The 23,175-nt window shown below is 35.3% G+C and overlaps 1 protein-coding gene across 10 annotated transcripts in view; it reads right to left on the bottom strand.

Moving 5' to 3' along the window:
• Nucleotides 1-23,175, bottom strand: part of CASK (calcium/calmodulin dependent serine protein kinase) — a 354,245-nt gene that overhangs the window by 275,192 nt on the left and 55,878 nt on the right. For 5 of the 10 annotated variants that reach the window (XM_057717512.1, XM_057717506.1, XM_057717509.1 and 2 more), the window contains exon 2: nt 7,049-7,161. In XM_057717512.1, coding sequence (XP_057573495.1) covers nt 7,049-7,161 — 113 coding nt within the window. Of the gene's footprint in view, nt 1-7,030; nt 7,162-23,175 lie in introns of all 10 variants that reach the window. The other 5 variants (XM_057717505.1, XM_057717507.1, XM_057717511.1 and 2 more) reach the window with 1 other exon arrangement.

Genomic DNA, 23,175 nt, shown 5'->3' with positions numbered 1-23,175 from the left:
AGCGACAAGATTTACAAACAGCTCATGCAGCTTAATATCAAAACAAACAACCCAATCCAAAAATGAGCACAAGACCTAAAAAGACATTTCTCCAAAGACATATAGATGGCCAAGAGGCACATGAGAAGATGCTCAACATTGCTAATTATTAGAGAAATGCAAATCAAAACCACATTGAGATATTACCTCACACCAGTCAGAATGGCTATCATTAAAAAATCCATAAACAATAAATGCTGGAGAGGTTGTGCAGAGAAGGGAACCCTCCTACACTGTTGGTAGAAATGTAAATCAGTACAGCCACTATGGAGGACAGTATGAAGGTTCCTTAAAAAACTAAAATTAGAGCTACTATATGACCCTGCAATTCCACTCCTGGGCATATATCCAGAAAAACACATGGTCTGAAAGGATACATGCACCCCAATGTTCACTGCATCACTGTTTACAATAGCCAAGACATGGAAGCAACCTAAATGTCCATCGACAGTGGAATGGATAAAGAAGATGTGGCACATATACACAATGGAATATTACTCAGCCATTAAAAAGAATGAAATAATGCCATTTGCAGCAACATGGATGGACCCAGAGATTGTCATACTGAGTGAAGTTTAGTCAGAGAAAGAGAAATATCATATGATATCCCTTTTATGCAGAATCTAAAAAGGAAGGATACAAATGAACTTATTTACAAAAACAGAAACAGACTCACAGAACAAACTTACGGGTACCACAGGGGACAAAGGAGAGAAGGGATAGTTAGGGAGTTTGGGATGTACGTGTATATACTGGTATATTTAAAATGAATAACCAACAAGGACATACTATATAGCCCAGGGAACTCTGCTCAGTGTTATGTGGCAGCCTGGATGGGAGGTGAGTTTGGGGGAGAAAGGATACACATATACGTATGGCTGAGTTGCTTTGCTGTATACTTGAAACTATCAGAACATTGTTAATTGGCTACACTCCAATATAAAAGAGGAAGTTTAAACAATTTTTTTAAATCCTGATTTTACATTAAATAATCCAATTATTTGACAAACAAAAATAACAAAGAAGCTAGGCATTCACAAAAAATATTCATCTTATTTTCACCAAACTTAAAGTGTGAAAAGCTCATACTGTGCCATGTATACTTTATATTTAAACTCATTATTTAAAATTTAAATTTTAGAAAAAATTTTTTTCTATTTCTTTAATTTTTATCTATATGAAATGATGGATATTCACTAAACCTACTGTGATAACCATTTCATGATATATATATAAATCAAATAATCATGCTATTCACAAACTTTTGCACTGCTGTACATCAATTATACCTCAATAAAATTCTAAAAAAAGGATAACATAAAATTTAAATCCTTAAAAAAAGAAGAAAAAAAAAGTTGCAAACTTTCAAAGAAGTGAACGTGTTTGCTTGTGTAAATCATGTAAGTTAGTACAGTACTGTATAGCTGACTGTGTTAGTTGGGTACCTAGGCTAACTTTGCTGAACTTACAAACAAATTCATTTTATGAACACACTCTTGGAACAGAACTCGTTCATATGTATGGGACTTACTGCAAAATTTATGTTTACAATTTTGCTATTTGTTTTCTATGTCTTTTTTGTTTTTGTATTCCTTCATTATTGCCTTTTTTGCATTAAACATTTTCTAATGTACCCCTTTAATTCCTTTATAACTTTTAAACTATATTTTGGGGGTTATTTTCTTATTTCCTGACTTGGGGATAAAAATTAACATCTTAATTTGTAATAATATGGCTGAGTTTAATATAAACTTAATTTCAATAACATTCAGACACTTCCTTCCTGTATAGTTCCACTCCCTCTTTTTGCTGTTATTTTCATTCAAATTACTCCTTCATTCATTGTACGTCCACCAGCATAAATTTATAATTGTTACTTTATGCAGTTGACACTTAAATCAGGATCGAAAAAGTTATAATCAAAAATATATTTATACTGCCTTTATATTGACATATTTCTTTATCTGGAAATGTCTTAATTTATCCTTCATTTTTGAGGTATGGTTTTGTTACATATAGAATTCTTGGTAGACAATCTTTTTCCTTCATCATTTTGAATGTGCTATTCCACTGTTTGCTGGGCTTTAAGGTTTCTGATGAGAAATCACTGTTAATCTTATTAAGGATACCTTGTACATGAACTGCTTCTCTCTTGCTCTTTTCAAGATACTCTCATTGTTGCTTTTGACAGGTAGATTATTATGTATCTTTGGGTTTACCATACTTGGAATTTGTTGAGCATCTTGAATGTGTTGATTTATGGTTTTCATAAGATTTGGGAAATGTGGGGCCATTATTTCTTCAAATATTCTTTCTATCCCTTTCTCTTCTCTTTCTGAGACTTCAGTTATGTATATGTTTTGTTTTGTTTTTTTAATAAATTTATTTATTTATTTATTTATTGGCTGCGTTGGGTCTTCGTTGCTGCACACGGGCTTTCTCTAGTTGCTGCAAGTGGGGGCTACTCTTCATTGTGGTGTGCAGGCTCCTCATTGTAGTGGCTTCTCTTGTTGCAGAACACAGACCCTAGGCACGTGAGCTTCAATAGTTGCGGCACATGGGTTCAGTAGTTGTGGCTCACGGGCTCTAGAGCATAGGCTCAATACTTGCGGTGCATGGGCTTAGTTGCTCCATGGCATGTGGAATCTTCCCAGGGCAGGGCTCGAACCCGTGTCCCCTGCATTGGCAGGTGGATTCTTTACCACTGCACCACCTAGGAAGTCCTGTATATGTTGATATGCTTGCTTTTCCCCATTAATGAGCCATACTTTTTTTCTTTGCATTACTTATAATTTTTTGTTGAAAACTAGACGTTTTAAATAATGTGGCAACTCTGGAAATAAAAATATCTCCTCCTCCAGCGTTTGTTGTTACTGTTTCTGGGTTTTCTGTTTTTGTTGTTGTTATCCTTGTTCCTGTTTATTTGTTTAGTGACTTTTGGGAACTAATCCTCTGTTGTATGTGGCCACTGTCTCTGTTTGGTTAGTTTAGTCTTTGCTCAGAAGCTCTGTGTTTGTGTTGTTCCAGGGTTTTGAAAAAGCTGATTTTGACAACTTTGCCAGTTTCCCCTTTGCTTTTATAAAGTTGGGCATTATCAAAGGCCCTTACTCCTCCAATTTTGCTAACATCAGCTATCTGGGATTTTTTGAATGAGATATTCTTGGAGACTATGCAAACTAGAACCCAATCTATATTCTTTCTAGAAGACAACTTAATATTCCAAAATAAAAACCACCATTTTTGAACTTTTAAAATAAAGCCATAAAGAATTAAGTTCTTTCAAGATCTCAGAACTCTTATCAATTCAGTTTCCAATTCTATACATCTGACATTCCTTAAATTTCCCTATTAACAATTTGCCTGAATTAATTTTGATATTGATTTTTAAAACAAAAAGTGAACTTTTAATTAGTGGCTCAGCAGAGTAAGAGATAAAATGCCTATTAATTCAAGGTTTTAAGATAATAATCAAGGAATTTCATTAATGGAAGCTGTGTGTTTAAGTATGAAGATATCTTCCAATCCTAATATAAATTCACCCAGCTTTCATTTAATAGAAACTTCTTATTCATATCTCATGTTCATAAGCATCAGCTTCGCTTTTTCATACACATGAAAGAATAAATTCTTAACCATTTCGGAATAATCCACCTTTTTAGGAATCTAATAAAAACTGTACACTCTCTTTCTAGGAAAACGAAAACATACACATAATTCTGCTTAAAATTTAAGGGTTTCTTGGGCATTCTGCAGCCTGTAAGTTAAGAACCCCTATTGAACAAAAAAATTATGATTTTAATGGGAAAATAGACAACAGATATTCAAATAATTACATCTCATTTTCAATAGAGCAATGACAATGTGAAATATTAAAACATGTATAGGTGGTCTCTAACTACTATACATATTTCATTTCAAAAGCTAATTTTTAAACTATATTTAGAATTTATTACATATTTTTCCTTATAAAAATAATATTGCAAACAATGGTTGGGACTATTAAGCTGTAAGTCTCTTATGAATAGGTGCTCTTAAAATAGATAACTAATAAGGATGTACTGTATAGCACAGGGAACTCTTCTCAATATTCTGTAATGACCTACATGGGAAAAGAATCTAAAAAAGAGTGGATATATGTATATGTATAACTGATACACTTTGCTTTCTGCAGAAACTAATGTAACATTGTAAATCAACTATACTCTAATAAAAATTAAAAAAAATAGGTGCTCTTTTTGTCTTTGTGTCATAATGACCTATCCAAATGAATAGCATACTTTACGTTCCCAGGTGACCCTTTACAAAGCCTATTTTATTCAATAATGTTTTTGAATACAAATATACTAACAAGAAAAAATATTGAGGCAATGACAAATTTTAAATAAACCACAAAGAAAAAAAAATAAAAAGAATAAAGAATAAAATAGACTTTATATTTGTTGCTTGAGAGATATGCTTCATTAGAAGAGAATATAGTAAATACAGATATTTCTGGATATTTTTATTTGAACTTATAGATGCCTTTTTATTGTTTCGAATTTCACTTCAAAATATGTTTCTTCTTAATACATCATCTCCTACCCTTAACCATGAATAAGGTCATTTTTGGACACTAGTAATTTGTAAATGAACTGGAAGGGCAAGTATGTTTTGCTTGTAGTGACTGGAAAAGTGTTGAAAGAAGTTGGGGATGGAGAATACTGTTCAAAGAGGTTTTATATAATAAAATAAATAACTTATTACTTATTATATATCTTATAATAAAATGTGTCCAAGTTAAAGTAAGCTAGTGTGAAAAGAAGCAATAGGGTGTATAAGAACTCCACTGCAAAGTTTTTTTAAAGGAAAAAAAAGTTGGGGTGGGGTGGAGATGAAATTTTATTCTGTTTCTTAATCGTTGTGAGTGTCATTGTGCTAAAGAAGATGGGAAAACTACATTTTTGTACCGTAAGTCTAAAGGAAAAATTGCACATTTTCATTTGAATAATGTCTAACTCCTATCAAAACCAGATAAAGTCATGTGTAATATGCAGAATTCAACTGGATATCATTTAATATCTACAGGTTGTGGCACTACTATATAAGATCAATGAAATGACCTAGCCTTGTCTTCAGAATAGGACTTGAAGACATTTATATACTCAAAGCAATGGCAAAGCAACAAATGAGTGTCCTTCATAAGACTTAACCTCAGAGACATGGATGATATGCCAACCCCATCTTTTTAAGTTTGCTGTTTGACTTCCTGACTAGGTGACAATAAAAGAGATTCAGCCTGGCAATCTGGGTCTATAGCTCCAGAGAGTCCTTGCTGAAGAAATCTGTCAATAAAGAACCTCAGCCAACTAAGAAAGTAATTAACTGTCTCTGTAAAAAATGTCTTTAGTCTGTAGATTAAGAATTAAGTATATGATAAACAAAATGAACATAGTATAGGTATACTGACTAATTGATTTAGACTTGTGATTTTAAACTATAATCTTACTAAATTCATCAACAGTATTGAAATGTTTAAGAGAAATAAAGATTCAACATATCTATATATTTAATTAACTAGGTTTATACAAAATTACCTAAGCTCAGAAAGTGTTTTGTTATTAGCTGACAACTGAGGTATAGAAAATCAAATACAGTATATTAAACTTAAATGTAGTCAAAAAGTTTTAGGAAACATAATTTAGTGGTAAAACCTGATTAGAAGTAAATTTTAAATTCTGCTAAATTTATAAAATAATTTGTATTCAAAAGTAATAATAGCCAATTCCAGAATAAGAAACCGTAAGATATAAAATCCCTAAATCTTACCATAAGAATTTAAAAATTAAAGCACTAAAAAACATCAGTTCTTGATTCTTTGTGAGTAACAACTTCTAAGAATCTTCTACATTCAGTATATGGATAATAATAATTCAAAAGGTTTCAAAAAAGTATTTAAAAGTAATGATCCTGGAAAAAGATCGGCAGGAATAGATTAACTTGGAGCTCACAGTAAAGTAAGATAACTGGATAAAATATAAATAGGCTACTTTGCCTTAGCTTTTTGAATTTAAACTATTAACTGCATTGCTCTTGAGATTAAGAAGGAAAGGACTTAAGAAAGATATGTCTTTTACTGGACTGTGAAAAAGTCTAAAGTTAGAAGACAGGCTAATTAGAAAAGTTAATATAATAATTGTGCCATCTGAAGTATGACCATATGTGACTCATGGCTACATGAAACTATGGCTTAAACCAGCAAAAAAAAAAAAAAAACTTTAAAAATGCTTATGTGTGAGAGAGGGTAGGAAGGAGTTGTGGGAGGGAGGGGATATGGGGATATATGTATAAATATAGCAGATTCACTGTGTTGTACAGCAGAAACTGGCATAACAGTGTAAAGCAATTATACTCTAATAAAGAGCTTAAAAATGCTTACGTACTGTTCATAAATAGTAATACATAAATATGATTAGTCATATCAATGTCTTCAAACAAATATTTAAGTCCTGCAAGCCCTAGCAGTACTGATCTTTCAATTTGCACATATACACCATAAGTGACTTAAGCGAAATATAATACGTTAGCCTTTTAGTTCTATTAGATCATAATCCTAAGGGTAATAAGTTATGGACCTGAAGGGAACTCATCTTAGTTTCTTTTGAATCTGCAATGATTATATCTGTGCCATTATTTCCCTTCTCACCCTTCCCATCCCATGCTCCATACTATAGGACTCCAAGTTAGATCCTAAAAAATATATTTTCAGATTTTACTTCCTTCCTATTCAAAAAACATAGGCCAATAGCAATCCTAGATGACTTCACAAGTCTGTTAATCAAATCTAGCTATCTTTCAAATACTATGTTCCAGAATTCTTACAAACTAGAATGGAATTTAAACTGTCTCCACCCACTTCCCACTACATTACACCCTCCGCTTCCCCACCCCCAGATGAAGGTTAGGTTGATAGATGGATTGGAGATGAAATAAAGCCAGACATCAAATAACTTACTTGAAATCCATCTCTTACCTTCTGTACTTAACCCTGGACTTGATGTGAACTTGGCTACATCAACAATTTTTACAGCAAATTGTTGCCCAGTTTCTCTGTTGATGCATCGTCGTACAACACTGAAGGGACCCCTAAAAAAAAAAAAAAAAAAAAAAGGCAAGTTTAATTTGTTTATTTCCTTAAGTTTCTATTTCCCTTCAACATCTTATTCATATTTCACTGTCTACTACAGCCATAGTTTTCAAAACAGAATTTAATATAATTTTGAACATATTTTTCTCTATTTCATGGGGTAATTATTTATTTGAAGTTACTAAACCAGAAAAATAAGAAACAAATTTACATTTCAAAATCACTTTTAGAAATTTGTTAGTATTCTTATATTCAAGGCAAATAATTTTTGTAATTTTCTCTACATATTATCAACATCTTAAACAAAATAAGAAAGCATTTACAGTGGTAGTGTATACAACTTTTACCTTCTGAACCAGAAACTTAAATCACTCTCTCATCTTAGCCATCACTTACCTAATCTTTACTAACAAGTCCTACTGAGTTTATCTCAAATATCTCTTAATTCTGTCCACTTCTCTCTCTAGTCTAAACTACTACCAATTCTTCTAGGACCACTGAAAACTTGTTTCTCCCATTCATTCTTGCAGTGATGTTTTAAAAATGAAAATCTGATATTATGTCTCTACTTAAAATCCGAGAGAAAGTATCTGCAACACGTATTATTTAGTCAAGAACCAAAATACATAAATAATTCTTAAATAAGAAAATACACTCCAAGGAAATCTGGGCAAAAGTCTTAAGCAGGCACTTCACAAAGAGAAAGCCCTGCATGATTTAGTTTCCAGCAACCTCTCCAGTCTCACCTGAAGTCACAGAGAAATCCTTCATCCTCCTTAAACTTCAAATTAGAATTATTCTCAATTGTTATAGGAAATGAAGTAATTTCTACTAGCAGAACCAGTGGTCCAGTCATTTTCTTACCCAGTCCTCTCCTCAATTGAAATTGGTGGCTCTCAATATTGGCTATACAATTGGATCAACTGTGATGACTGATAGAATACCAATGCCCAGGCCCAGGCATTAAAAATACAAACACACACTTGGTTCCTTGTGATTAATAGTTACCAAATAAGTATCTGAACTAAAGATAATCCAACATCCTTGAATCAACTAATGATTAAAGAAGAATGCAACTGCAATATACTATAGTATTTTATTTGACGACTACTATGGTTTAAGTTATTAAATAGACATACATGTACGTGTATACATGTATATATTTTCCCCCTCCTCAGGAAACAAAACAAAATACTCTCATTGGCTTTTACAAGTAGAAACAGTACACCTGAATGCATGTGGTCAATCAGAAGACAGAGAAAAATTCTTCATTTACAGTAGGACACTTGTGATACTTCTTGCCTTAAAGTGTAAGCTTGTCTTAATTCTTCAGAGGACAAGCAAAAAATATAATCTAACCTGGACTTAAACATTTCTCTGAGATTATACGAATCAGTTGATTTCATTCCGCTATCATCAGGACATCAATTACACTACAGTTTCAAACCTCTCTCTTCAAGCAATCTAACAAAGCTAAACTGGAAGGAAAAGAAATGGTCATAGTGTACCTTTCAGAACTCTATAAAAAGGACCTTTTTGATAATCACTCAAAAGTGTTCAAAGATTTTTCTCTGTGAGAAGACAATATAACAATGTGAGTCAGGACTCCCACAAATGTTTTCATTCTCAATCTGGATGTCTTACTTGTGATTACTTATCCTGACAATAGCAAGCAATTTCAGAAAATGTTTAGTGTAACTGGTTTTTGTCCACACATAAACCCTTGGGACTCTATTTATATATACATTTGTGTAGTATGCTTCAATTCACTACAATTTTTGGATACTTTCCGAGATCTGTATGTAGGGTTATCTGTGGTCAATACACTCAATTCTTTACTTTTTCCTGTTTGAACAAAGGTCAGGAAGAAAACATAGCTTCTCCCCCCAGCCCTTTTAGTAACAGTAGAATGAAGAAAGCAAGGAAGAATCAAGAAAAAAGGGAATGCTGATACAAAAACAAACCAAAAAAAACAGAAACATGTTTAAATCTGTGAATAAAAATTGAATCAAATCCTCGGTTCTTTAGGCTAATTTTATAATGTCAGGCAAAGAAAATGACTTCATCTCTGAACCATTGATGACCTGAAGATAAGTCACCAGTAAAGCGTTTCAAAGTTCTGTATCTCAGTGACATCCAGGGTGTTAGAAAAGGTGAACCAAATTTAATACACTAGAGAAAGACATTGAAAAATACTTTAATTTTTTTGTGATTTAATCCATCAACTAGAAACTCAGTGGAAATGCATAAAAATTTAAATGAGTATATAGTGTCTATAATTTTAGCAGGACTTGATTATATTTGTTTGGTCAATAAGCTAAAAAGAGGCAGGCTATAAGAAAATCTGGCTTCTTTCCCCATTTTAAAAAGGGGAGGGGGTGTAATAAAGTATATATAAAAACTTCTACTGTACTACACTTAGTAATACTTCAATGACAGTTTAAGGAATAGCAAAAATTCAGGAGGCCTAAATTTCAGTCTGGCATAAACTCTTTTTTTGAATATTGAAATTTCATCCTTAAATTTTTACTCTATAGTACAGTCGATTCTTGAGTAATTACATGGGGGAAAATATTGACAGAAGTAATTGTAGGCCATCACTATAAAATACTATCTTTCTCATATTTCCACTAATTCTGGCCAGAGTATTAATTGAAATGGGATGATAAGATAATTGATGGCATTTCAGATTTGATGTAATCTATATTCTTTATCCAATTCTTTAAGAATACTGAATATTGATTGAGATTGTGGCACAAGGTTCTGCTCAAGGCAAGCGGCTGCTTGCAGAATTCTAAGTTTTAAAGTAAAAGGTCAATTAAACTAGAATATGTGACAAGTAAATATTTGCTATAACTTCCCTAAAGTCTTGAAAAGAATGTAGCTGTGTCTCTATGCAGACACAGTATAACCTCCTCTAGTTTTCATTTATGTGGAAAAAGATCATGTCTAGGAATTGAACAATTATGATACCAAAAGTAAATACAGTTTGCCCTCTGCATCTGCAGGTTACACATCTGTGGATTTAGCCAACCATGGATTGAAAATATAAGAAAAAAATTCTAGAAAGTCCCCGAAAGCAAAACTTGAATTTGCACTGGCAACTATTTACATAGCATTTACACTGTATTAGGTATTATTAGTAACATACAGATGATTTGAGGTATATGGGAGGATATGTGTAGATTATATGCAAAAAATATGCTATTTTATATAAGGAACTTGAGCATCTGTGGATTTTGGTATTAGCGGGGATCCTAGAACCAATTCCCTGCAAATACCGAGCGACAAGTGCACATCAAAAGGTGACGAGAATTAAATAAAATTATGCCAGAATATCATATAATATGTTGGTCTCCAGAAAAATAGGATAGATTTAGCAAATGCACCTAAATTAATTTTCCTCCCCAAACCCACTAAAACGAGAGCAAAGGGGCTAAAAAAATGTTATAAAGGACTGGGAGAATGAGAGAAAACAACAGTAATTAATAACCAAATTTTGGAAGCAAGAAAGCAGATGGAGTAATGGCAACTGGCTTAGCATTCGTAGGACAGCCAAATTGCAAGAAGAAAATAAGAATAGTTCAGAACCAAACTCATTTACACTACAGAATTCTCAAAAAGCACCCGAAAAGGTAGCACCAGATAACTCTGAGAAAGAGAGGGTAGGGCTAAACTAACAAGGTTTGAGTGAAATCTATTAGAGAGGCAATTAAGAGTCTTAGATCCTCCTCCTCTTCTCCATGCCACTGGGTAATTGCCCTGCCTCATCCTCACAGAAGTCAGTTCTCTAGAGAGGGTAAAACACAGGGTCTTAGAACTGGGGACACAGGCAGTTAAAGAAGTGGATAGTACATGAAAAGCAAGGGGATTATGTGATCACACAGAAACTGAATGTAGACAGCCCATCCCCTCTTCCCATTAACACGGGGGAATGTTAGAATTTAGATCTTTACTCTTCAGGCAGGAAAGGGAAGATTTGCTACTGAATATGTGACCAGTCCAGAAGGAAAGACCTAAAGATAATGACGTTATGTTGTTCAAACCACTCAACCAGATCACCTTCCTTGAACCCCAAAGTCCACAAGTTCTGCCACAAATTCAGAGTTTTCAATCAGCTTTCCAACCTTGGCATTGTTAACATTTTGTGCTGAACAGTTCTTTGTTGTGCAAGGATGTCCTGTGCATTGTAGGGTGCCTAACAGTCTCCAGCCTCTACCTGGAGATGCCAATAGCACCCCCTCAGCCAGTTTTGCCAACCAAAAATGTCTCTAAACATTGTCATATGTTCCACAAGAACCACTGCTCTATTCCTAATCATGAGTAGATAACCAACCTCCAAAGACATCTGGAGAAGTGTCTCTAATTTGGAAAACAGATCAAAACAGAAAGAGCAACTTAGAGGGAACAGACTAAACAAGAAAAAACCTTCGAACTACCATTAATGTCCTCATAAAGATATTATAACTACGAAAAAAAACAGAACTTTCAGAAGACAAAAAAGAGGGCTCTTGAAATTTAAAACTCAATAAAGGGACTTCCCTTGTGGCATAATGGTTAAGAATCCACCTGCCAATGCAGGGGACACGGGTTTGATCCCTAGTCTGGGAAGATCCCACATGCTGCAGAGCAACTAAGCCTGTGCACCACAACTACTGAGCCTATGCTCTAGAGCCCATGAGCCACAACTACTGAGCCTGAGTGCCACAACTACTTAAGCCCATGCGCCTACAGCCCATGCGCAGCAACTACTGAGCCCACGCAGCTAGGGTCCATGCTCCGCAACAAAAGAAGCCACCACAATCAGAAGCCCATGCACTGCAGCGAAGAGTAGCCTCCACTCACCGTACCTAGAGAAAGCCCATGAGCAGCAACAAAGACCCAACACAGCCAATAAAAAGAAAAATAAATAAATAAATAAATTTAAAACAACAACAACAAAACTCATTAGAAGGGCTGGCAGATAAAGTTGAGGAAATTTCCTAGAAAGCAGAGCCAAAAAAATAAAGAAAATGGAGGGGAGGAACTCAATAATCCAATAAAACTTCACAGACTTTAAATCCCGAGTTGCCCAAATTAGAAGGTCTCACCAAGGGGAAAAGCAAAAAATTATATACAAAGGAACCCCATAAGGTTATCAACTGATTTCTCAGCAGAAACTCTGTAGACCAGAAGGGACTGGTATGATACATTTAAAGTGATGAAAAGGAAGAACCTACAACCAAGAATACTTTATCCAGCAAGGCTCTCATTCAGGTTCGACGAAGAAATCAAAAGCTTTCCAAACAAGCAAAAGCTAAGAGAATTCAACACCACCAGACCAGCTTTGTAATAAAGGCTAAAGGAACTTATCTAAGCAGAAAAGAAAAGGCCACTACTAGAAACAAGAAACTTACGAAAAGTTCACTGGTAAAGGCAAACATAAAGTAAAGGTAGGAAATCATGTGCACACAAATATGATATAAAACTCAGCAATTGTAGGAAGAGAAGAGTAAAAACACAGGATATTGCGAATGCATTTGAAATTAAAAGACCAGCAACTTAAAACGATCTTGTGTATATATACACTGCTATATCAAAACCTCATGGTAACCACAAACCAAAAATCTACAATAGACACACAGAAGAAAAAGGAATCCAAACACAAAACTAAAGTTAGTTGTCAAATCACAAGAGAACAAATGAAGAACAGAAGAAAACAGACCCACAAAAACAAATCCAAAACAATTAAGAAAATGACAATAGGAACATACATATCAATAGGTACCTTAAATGTAAATGGATTAAATGCTCCAACCAAAAGACACAGACTGGCTGACTGAATACACAAACAAGATCCGTATACATGCTGTCTACAAGAGACCCACTTCAGATCTAGGGACACATACAGACTGAAATTAAGGGGATGGGAAAAGGTATTCCATGCAAATGGAATTCAAAAGAAAGCTGGAGTAGCAATACTCATATCAGACAAAACAGACTTTAAAATAAAGACTGTTACAAGAGACAAAAAAGGACACTACATAGTGAACAAGGAATCAATCCAAGAAGATATAACAACTGTAAATGTACATGCAGCCAACAAAGAAGTACCCCAATATATAAGGCAAATACTAGCAGCTATAATGGGAGAAATCGACAGTAACACAGCAACAGTGGAGGACTTTAACACCTCACTTTCATCAATGGACAGATCACCCAGACAGAAGATCAATAAGGAAACACAGGCCTTAAATGACACATTAGACCAGATGGACAATTGATATTTATAGAGCACTCCATCCAAAAGCAGTGGAATACACATTCTTCTCAAATGCACAAGGAGCATTCTCCAGGACTGACTACATGCTGGGCCACAAAGTGAGCCTTGGTAAATTTAAGAGAACTGAAATCATATTAAGCATCTTTTCCAACCACAACGCTTTGAGATTAGAAATAAACTACAAGAAAAAAAACTGTAAAAAACACAAACATGTGGAGGATAAAGGATATGCTACTGAACAACCAATGGCTCACTGAAGAAATCAAAGAGGAAATCAAAAGACACCTAGAGACAAATGAAAATGAAAGCACAAAAATCCAAAACCTATGGGATGCAGCAAAAGCAGTTCTGAGAGGGAAGGTTATAGCAATACAAGCTTACCTCAGGAAATAAGAAAAATCTCAAATAAACAACCTAACATTACCCCTAAAGCAACTAGGGAAAGAAGAACAAACAAAACCTAAGTTAGGAGAAGGAAAGAAATCATAAAGATCAGAGCAGAAATAAATGAAATAGAGACAAAGAAAACAACAGAAAAGATCAACGAAACTAAAAGCTGGTTCCTTGAGAAGATAAACAAAACTGATAAACCTTTCACCACACTGATCAAGAAGAAAAAAGGAGAGGATGCAAATCAATAAAATTAGAAATGAAAGGAGAAGTTACAATGGACACCACAGAAATACAAAGGATCATGAGAGACTACTACAAGCAACTGTATGCCAATAAAATGGACAACCTGGAAGAAATGGACAAACTCTTAGAAAGGTACAGTCTCCCAAGACTGAACTGGGAAGAAATAGAAAATATGAACAGACCAAACACAAGCACTGAAATTGAAACCCTGATTTTAAAACTCCCAACAAACAAAAGTCCAGGACCTGATGCCTTCACAGACAAATTCTATCAAACATTTAGAGAAGAGTTAACACCTATCCTTCTGAAACTATTCCAAAAAATTGCAGAGGAAGGAATACTCCCAAACTCATTCTACGAGGCCACCATCACCCTGATACCAAAACCAGACAAAGATTCCACAAAAAACAGAAAATTACAGGCCAATATCACTGATGAACATAGATGCAAAAATCCTCAACAAAATACTAGCAATCCAAATCCAACAATACATTAAAAGGATCATACACCACGATCAAGTGGGATTTATCCCCAGGATGCAAAGATTTCTCAATATCCGCAAATCAAACAGTGGGATACACCACATCAACAAATTGAAGAATAAAAGCCATATGATCACCTCAGAAGATGCAGGAAAAGCTTTTGACAAAATTCAACACCCATTTATGATAAAAACTCTCCAGAAAGTGGTCACAGACGGAACATACCTCAACATAGTAAACGCCATATGAGACAAACCTACAGCTAACATCATAATCAACAATGAAAAGCTGAAAGCATTTCCTCTAAGATCAGGAACAAGACAAGAATGTCCACTCTCGCCACTTTTATTCAACATAGTTTTGGAAGTCCTGGCTATGGCAATCAGAGAAGACAAAGAAATAAAAGGAATCCAGATTGGAAAAGAAGAAGTAAAAGTGTCACTGTCTGCAGATGACATGATACTATACACAGAAAGTCCTAAAGACGCTACCAGAAAACTACTAGAGCTCATCAATGCATTTTGGTAAAGTTGCAGGTTACAAAATTAATACTCAGAAATCTCTTGCATTTCTATACACTAGCAACGAAAGACCAGAAAGAGAAATTTGAGAAACAATGCCATTTACCACCATATCAAAAAGAATAAAATACCTAGGAATAAACCTAAGAAGACAAGACAACTGTACTCCAAAAACTATAAGACAGTGATGAAAGAAACCAAAGAAGACACAAACAGATGGAGAGATATACCATGGTTTTGGATTGGAAGAATCAATATTGTCAAATGACTATACTACCCAAGGCCATCTACAGATTTAATGCAATCCCTATCACATTACCAATGGCATTTTTCACAGAGCTAGAACAAAAAAATCTTAAAATTTGTATGGAGATACAAAAGACTCCAAATAGCCAAAGCAATCTTGAGAAAGAAAACTGGAGCTGGAGGAATCAGGCTCCCTGACTTCAGACTATACTACAAAGTTACAGTCATCATAACAGTATGGTACTGGTATAAAACCAGAAATACACATCAGTGGAACAGGATAGAAAGTCCTGAAATAAATCCACGTACCTATAGTCAATTAATCTACAACAAAGGAAGCAAGACTATACAATGGAGGAAAGATAGTTTAGTTTCTTCAATAAATGGTGCTGGGGAAACTCAACAGCTACATGTTAAAAAATGAAATTAGAACATTCTTTAATACCATACTCAAAAGTAAACTCAAAATTGATTAAAGGCCTAAATGTAAGACCAAATACTATAAAACTCTTAGAGGAAAACATAGGCAGAACACTCTCATGTAAATCACAGCAACATCTTTTCCAGGCTATCTCCTAGAGTAATGGAAATAAAAACAAAAATAAACAAATGGGACCTAATTAAACTCAAAAGCTTTTGCACGGCAAAGGAAACCATAAACAAAACGAGAAGGCAGCCCACAGAATGGGAGAAAATGTTTGCAAATGATGCGACCAACAAAGGATAAGTCTCCAAAATGTACAAACAGCTCTTGCAGCTCAATATCAAAAAACACAAACCACCCAACCAAAAAATGGTCAGAAGACCTAGTCATTTCTCCAAAGAAGACATACAGATGGTCAACAGGCACATGAAAAGATTCTCAATATCACTAATTATTAGAGAAATGCAAATCAAAACTACCATGAGATATCACCTTACATCAGTCAGAATGGCCATCATCAAAAAATCAACAAACAATAAATGCTGGAGAGGGTGTGGAGAAAAGGGAGCCCTCCTCTACACTGTTGGTGGGAATGTAAACTGGTACATCCACTATGGAGAACAGTATGGAGGTTCCTTAAGAAACTAAAATTAGAGCTACTGTATGATCCAGCAATCCCACTCCTGGGCATATATCCATAGAAAAACATGGTTTGAAAGGATGCATGCACCCCAATGTTCATTGCAGCGTTGTTTACAGTAGCCAAGACATGGAAGCAACCTAAATGTCCCTGGACAGGTGAATGGATAAAGAAGATGTGGTATATTTACATGATGGAATACTACTCCGTCATAAAAAAAGTAATGAAATAATGCCATTTGCAGCAACATGGATGGACCTGGGGATTATCATACTACGTGAAGTAAGTCAGAACAAGACAAATATCATATGATACTGCTTATATGCGGAATCTTAAAAGAAAGATACAAATGAACTTATTTATAAAACAGAAAGGGACTCAGAGATAAAGAGTTAACTTATGGTTACTGGGGGGAAGGGTGGGGGCAGAGGGATAGATTGGGAGTTTGGGATTGACATGTACACACTGTTATGTTTAAAATAGATAACCAATAAGGAACTACTCTATAGCACAGGGAACTGTGCTCAATATTCTGTAAGAACCTACATGGGAAAAGAATTTGAAAAAAGAATGGATACTTGTATATGTATAACTGAATCACTTTGCTGTACACCTGAAACTAACACACTGTTAATCAACTATACTCCAACATAAAATAAAAATTTTAAAAAAAGGACCCATGAAGTACTCAGCAAAATAGATAATAGACACATGTCCACACATGCCACTGTGAAATTTAAGAACCCTGTGGGCCACAAAATATTCAGATTTTCAGAAGTAGGGGTAAGGGTGTGCAAGGAAGAGAGGATGATATAGTTCACACACAATGGATCAGGGACTGCAATGGCTTCTGATCTCTCAATGGCAACACTAGAAGCAATAAGAGAATAGAGTGACACCTTCAGAATCATGAAAGAAAAACATTTCTAACCTTTAAATTCTGCATTGAGTCAGAAAAATCAATTATAAAAAAATTTTCAGACATGAAAAAGCTCAATACATTACTTGCAATGCATACTTTCTGAAGAAATTATTGTAGGATGTGCCTACTAGAACAAGAGAGTATACCAGTAAAAAAGGACGCCAAGGGACAGCAAACAGGAGAGTTGACACAGGAAATACAAGAGTGAGATCTCAGGCTGCCAGCATTGAGCAGAGGTTAACTAGAGAGCCATCAAAGATTCCCAATGCCAGAGATCACCTTTTTAACTTGAAAACAGAAGGACCGTGTAAGCTGGGGCCAGGTTCCTCTGTTTTGCTTTTTCTGACCGGGGGTCATGAGATTCCTGCTCCTCTCTGCTGCATGGATCAGCAGAGGACTCTCATTTCAGTCCACAGCAGTGTTCTCGGGAATAGCTTGAGTGGGAGACAGCCTCAGTGAGCTGTAAAGCAGGAAATGCAGAGCAGCCCATGCCCCCTGACCACATTCCTGCTGGATGTTCAGTACCCAGCCTTGCACTATAGCACGGATGTCCTGCCTGTGAAGAACTCCACGTTCTGGGATTTACTCCGGATCTTGCCAACGGACTTCCCAGCAGGGGTTCCTATATGCTCTCAGGTATCTGAAGCCAGACGGTGAACAAAAGGTTCTGTTCGGCTTCTCTTCATCTGAGTCTTCACACAATAGTGGTATTATTGCCCTTTCCTTACACAGCTAAATTTGTGCTTGCTACTCAGTTTTTAATGAATAAACAATATATTGTTTAGGGATACATACATAGATGGTAAAGCTATAAAGAAAACCAAAAGGAATCATTGGTACAAAAGCCAGGATAGTGTTAAGGGTGGAAGGAGATTGTGATTGGGAAGGGGCACAGAGGGGCTTTTTTAAAGGTACTGGTAATATTCTATTCTTAACTTGGATGATGGATTCATGGGTTTTCATTTTATTAGTATTCTTTAAAATACACACGCGCACATGCACGGACACTTCATGCACTCCTCCATATATAATATTTTCCAGTTTAAAATAACATTTTTAACGGCTGAGGGTACATCCCTAAGATCTCGCTAATCAAAAGAGGTCTTAATGTTTTAAATATCTGTACAATACAAATTATTTTAAATGACTTGATATATATAAATGAAGAAAAACTGTTTACATCTCAAACATAAAGTCAATATGGATTATGTTAACTGTAATTTTACATCTAATTGAACTAAATTTAATACACATTAAGTTGTTACACGTAAACTTTGGAATGACATCTGTAATATAAAGTTCTCACCCTGTGAGAGGTTTACAAACAAAAAATCACATTGTATCCAAGGAAACCATCAATAAATGGGGTGAACTTCCTGTCCATATCACAGGCCTAGAAGCTTCATCACACTTATAATGAATTGTGCAATGTACTATAATAGATGTAGGAAATTCATGAAGAACAACAACCAATTAACCAAAGGGAAGATAAGGGTGGGGGAAATGAAGACCAAAAACAAATTCATACACACACACACACGTATACATAGTATATCTGTGTGTATATACGTGTGTGTGTGTATGACTATATATCAGGTATATCAACAGGTGATATATAATCAATCCTCATTATTTGCAGATTAAGTATTTGTTAATTCACTCACTAAAATTTATTTGTAACCCAAAATCAATACTCACAGCACTCGCACAGTCATTCACGGACACATGCATAGCAGTGAAGTTTTTTTTTAAATTGTTTTTATTTATTTATTTTGGCTGTGTTTGGGTCTTTGTTGCTGCGTGGGTTTTCTCTAGTTGTGGCGAGCAGGGGCTACTCTTCGTTGCAGTGCATAGGTTTCTCATTGCAGTGGGTTCTCTTGTTGCAGAGCACAGGCTCTAGGCAGACAGGCTTCAGTAGTTGCAGCACACAGGCCCTAGAAGCAGGCTCAGTAGTTGTGGTGCACGGGCGTGGCCGCTCCGTAATATGTGGGATCTTTCCGGACCAGGGATCAAACCTGTGTCCCCTGCATTGGCAGGCAGATTCTTAACCACTACCCCACCGGGGAAGTCCCGCAGTGAAATTTCTGAGTCACCTGACTCACATGTTACCAGCTGAGGTTGAACAAAGTGATACTCTGCTTTCTTGTTTCAGCTCTCACTGTAAGCAAGCATCCTTTTTGCCATCTAATTAGTGCATTTTGTGTTTTTTGTCGGTGATTTCACTGTTTAAAATGGCTAAGTATACTGCCGAAGTACTCTCTTGTGTTTCTAAATGCAAGAAGGCTGTGGCATGTCTTATGGAGAAAATACACATTAGGTAAGCTTCATTCAGGCATAATCAACTATATATATGAAATAAGGTGTCTTTAAACAGGTTATGTATTTATAAGTTGACGAAAATATGACCAGAGGCTCACAGGAACCTAACCCTGCATTTCACCTAGGAGCAATGATTCAGTATTCACTCATACAGTGTTCATGGCAACTTTATATAAAGAACAAAACTACCACAAATAATGAGCATCGACTGTGTGTGTGTGCACACCACATAATAAACACATGTGTGTGCGTTTATATTATGTAATATATATGCAATATTGTTACATGTATTGATATTTATATTAGAAGATAAACTCAATGGGTGTCCAGTATATATTAGGCCCTCATGAAATATCTGGTGAATGATATATCAAAAACAAACTAGGAATGAACGAACCATTGAAAAACTTATCACACAATTTTATATAAGTATATACAAGTTTGAGAAATCATGGTACTTCTAGGTATTTTTCTACTCATGTACTAAATCTACATCTCCCTGCTACTGTCTATACAGTTCTGATGCTAGGAACTGAGGGAAATAGATGGTGGGTGGGCAAAAAGAAAACAAAGCAAAAATGCAATAGTAATGATGACAGTATTAGCAGTAAGTACATAATACTGAAAATGATACTCTATAGACATAAATGTATACAAGAATGATACCTAGCAAAGATAACAATGGTTCTTTTCTTCATTTCAACACTGTTGGTTTAGTCATTACCACTAAAGAAGAGCTTATGTATATCATTCCATCAATAAACCCTTTCCTTGTCTTTTTGTTTCTTTGTGGTAGTGAAGGGGGGAGAGAAATGTTGCTCTGAAACTTTTTTCTCTTTAATACTTTTGGTACCCACTGTCACCTCCAACTTATACATTTTCATGAACACACCAAGCTGAGTTACTTTAGGTATAGTGACTAAACCAAAGGAGAAAGGTCTGCCTTATCAACGCTACTGCTAAAGAAACACACATAGAGTGGGAAATTATTAAAATCAGTGTCTCAGGAACTGTTGCCTAAATGTTAACAATTAAAGACCTGATGAAGGAATTAAGCTCAGTACAGTTCAGATCATTCCTTGAAAACAGAAAGGGAGGGCTTATTTGAAAAAGTTGGCAATGGATCTCCAAAATGTTAACAGATCTGGTTCAACTGTCAAAGATGAGTAATTCATAGAGTTAAGACTAGCATTTACTAACTTAGAACCTGTATTAGCATAATTAGTACTTCTGTCAAACCTTGACAGTTCAGTGAAAAGTTTAGTAGGCCTTGCTTTAGATTTTATATAGCACATCATCCTCTGGTCTGAGTCTACATATGATACATTCACCATTTACTACTTTTATGTGAGGACTGCAGGGCATACATAGCAGTCTTTGCGGATCCAAAAGTTCTGGAAATTTTGATTGGTATATATGCGTGTGTGCATATGTTTGAAGGGCTGGGGTTAGTTAGAGTCAAGGTCAAGGGATATGGACTCTAGGTCTTTGTCAGCTCATATATGATGGAGTATGTATCGAGGAGAATTGCTAAGAGAGGAGAAAAAAGGTTTATTTAACATAAGAAACAGGGAGAAGGCACGCAGACATAAGAGGAAAGACATGAAAGAGATAACACATGGACTGTAAGATAAACATATCTCAAAGTAAGAACTCTGACTTGGTTGTACACATTTAGGCCTTTTTAGCTAAATATGTAGAGAACTTTCACAAATAGATATTGAAGCAGTAACATTAAAAAAAACTCTCATATTTGCACATTTTATCTTTTTCATCTACCTCATTTTCCCTAATGGAAATAAGACTAAAAAAATACAAAGAACAAACAAAAGATTAATAAAGCAATTCTTACCCTCAGGACACTCCCAATCTAATAGATTGCCATGGGTATATGTACATAATTTCAGTATAATGTTATAGAACAAAGTATTGAAATAGCACAATACCAAGAATTTATTATCTGTGGATAGGAAGGTGGTCAGAGAAGGCCTCTATGAGACAGGGACACTTAGGAGGGCTTAGAAAGGTGAATAAGTGTTTTTTTCATGCCAACAAGGGAAAAGGGAAAATTCTAGAAATAAAGTAGTAGGCATGTGCAACAACCTGGAGCCAAGTCAAAGCATGGTACGCAATGGATACTACAAGCTGTTTGGTATTGCTGGCATGAAAAACTGAGGGTCAGAAGTGGCTGGAAAAGGAGAAGGGCGTCAGAGATCACTATGACAGAAGAATGGAAGACAGGTTGAGGAGTGACTGGGGGCCGGTCAGTAAGTTATTACATTAGCTGAAGCATAAGATGATAAAGACCTAAACCAAGGCCTCAGTAGAAGCAACTGAAAAAGACTTAAATTGACAAGACAACATAGTGAATGATTAGCTAGCTTGGTTGGGGGTTGGTTGAAAGAATGACATATAGATTTCTGACAAAAGTTACAGGGTAAATAATGATACCACCAAATGAGAGAGCTACTACTACAGGAGAAAGAACTGGTAGAGGAAGAAAGAAGCTGAGAAAGAAAGGAGACACACAGTTGTATTTTGAAAATACCAATTTCCAAAACACTGATTTCCATGGATCAAGGCAGAGGCTTAGAGAGCACAATTAGATAGGAGTATAAAGTTCAAGGAAGGGATCAATGTGTAGATGATGAAGGTATATCAACTACCACTGGCAACATACCATGAGCCAAGCATGCTGCTGAGAACTTTATATAGATTCTCTCATTTATCATAATTTATCATTATTCATCATAATAGCAAATATACTATTAGCCTCCATCTTATAGATTAGGAAACTGAGACTAAGCCAGGTTTGTCTATGGCCAAACAGTTAGTGAATGGTAGTCAGGACTGAAGCCTAGACATATCAAACTCTAAAATCTAAGTTCTCATCTCTATACTCCCTAGGAAGCATGAGTGAACAGGAACCACTGATGTGAATGAGAATACAGACCAAAAAGGACAGAAGACAGAACCCTAGAAAACATGAACATATCCCCCAATTACTCCCCAAGGAATTGATGGAGACATCCCCACAGAAGGACTACAAGAAGCCCAAAAAGAAAAAGGAAGTGCTAAAAGCAAGTTCTTAGAACATAGTATCTTGCAGAAGTTCAGCCATGAAGACGAAGTGCTTAGAAGGGTCTGCCCTAAACATAACACAGAAGTTCTCCCCATTCTTCTCAAGGCTGGCACAAGAAAAGTATAATTTTCAATTTTATATTAAGAGCTACACATTCACATTTTGCTATTTTCTAAATGTGGGACTATATATCAGAAACTGGACCAATGAAAATATTTAGTAGAGAAACAATTTTTTGGAAACTTGCACCTGACCTTTTCTCCTAGTGTTCATGAACTTAATTACTTATAATTAGTACAGGTGGTCATCTTTATCCACAGGTTCTGCATCTGTAGATTCAAACAACTGCAGACTGAAAATATCTGGTGGAAAAAAAACTCAAGAAAGTTCCAAAAAGCAAAACTTAAATTTGCTGCACACCAGCAACTATTTACATAGCATTGACATTGTATTTACAACTATTTACATAGCATCACATT

This window comes from Hippopotamus amphibius, chromosome X (assembly GCF_030028045.1).
Source record: "Hippopotamus amphibius kiboko isolate mHipAmp2 chromosome X, mHipAmp2.hap2, whole genome shotgun sequence".
Taxonomy (NCBI): domain Eukaryota; kingdom Metazoa; phylum Chordata; class Mammalia; order Artiodactyla; family Hippopotamidae; genus Hippopotamus; species Hippopotamus amphibius.
Note: the sequence above shows the minus strand (reverse complement) of the source record. Positions and strands in the feature narration are given on the sequence as shown.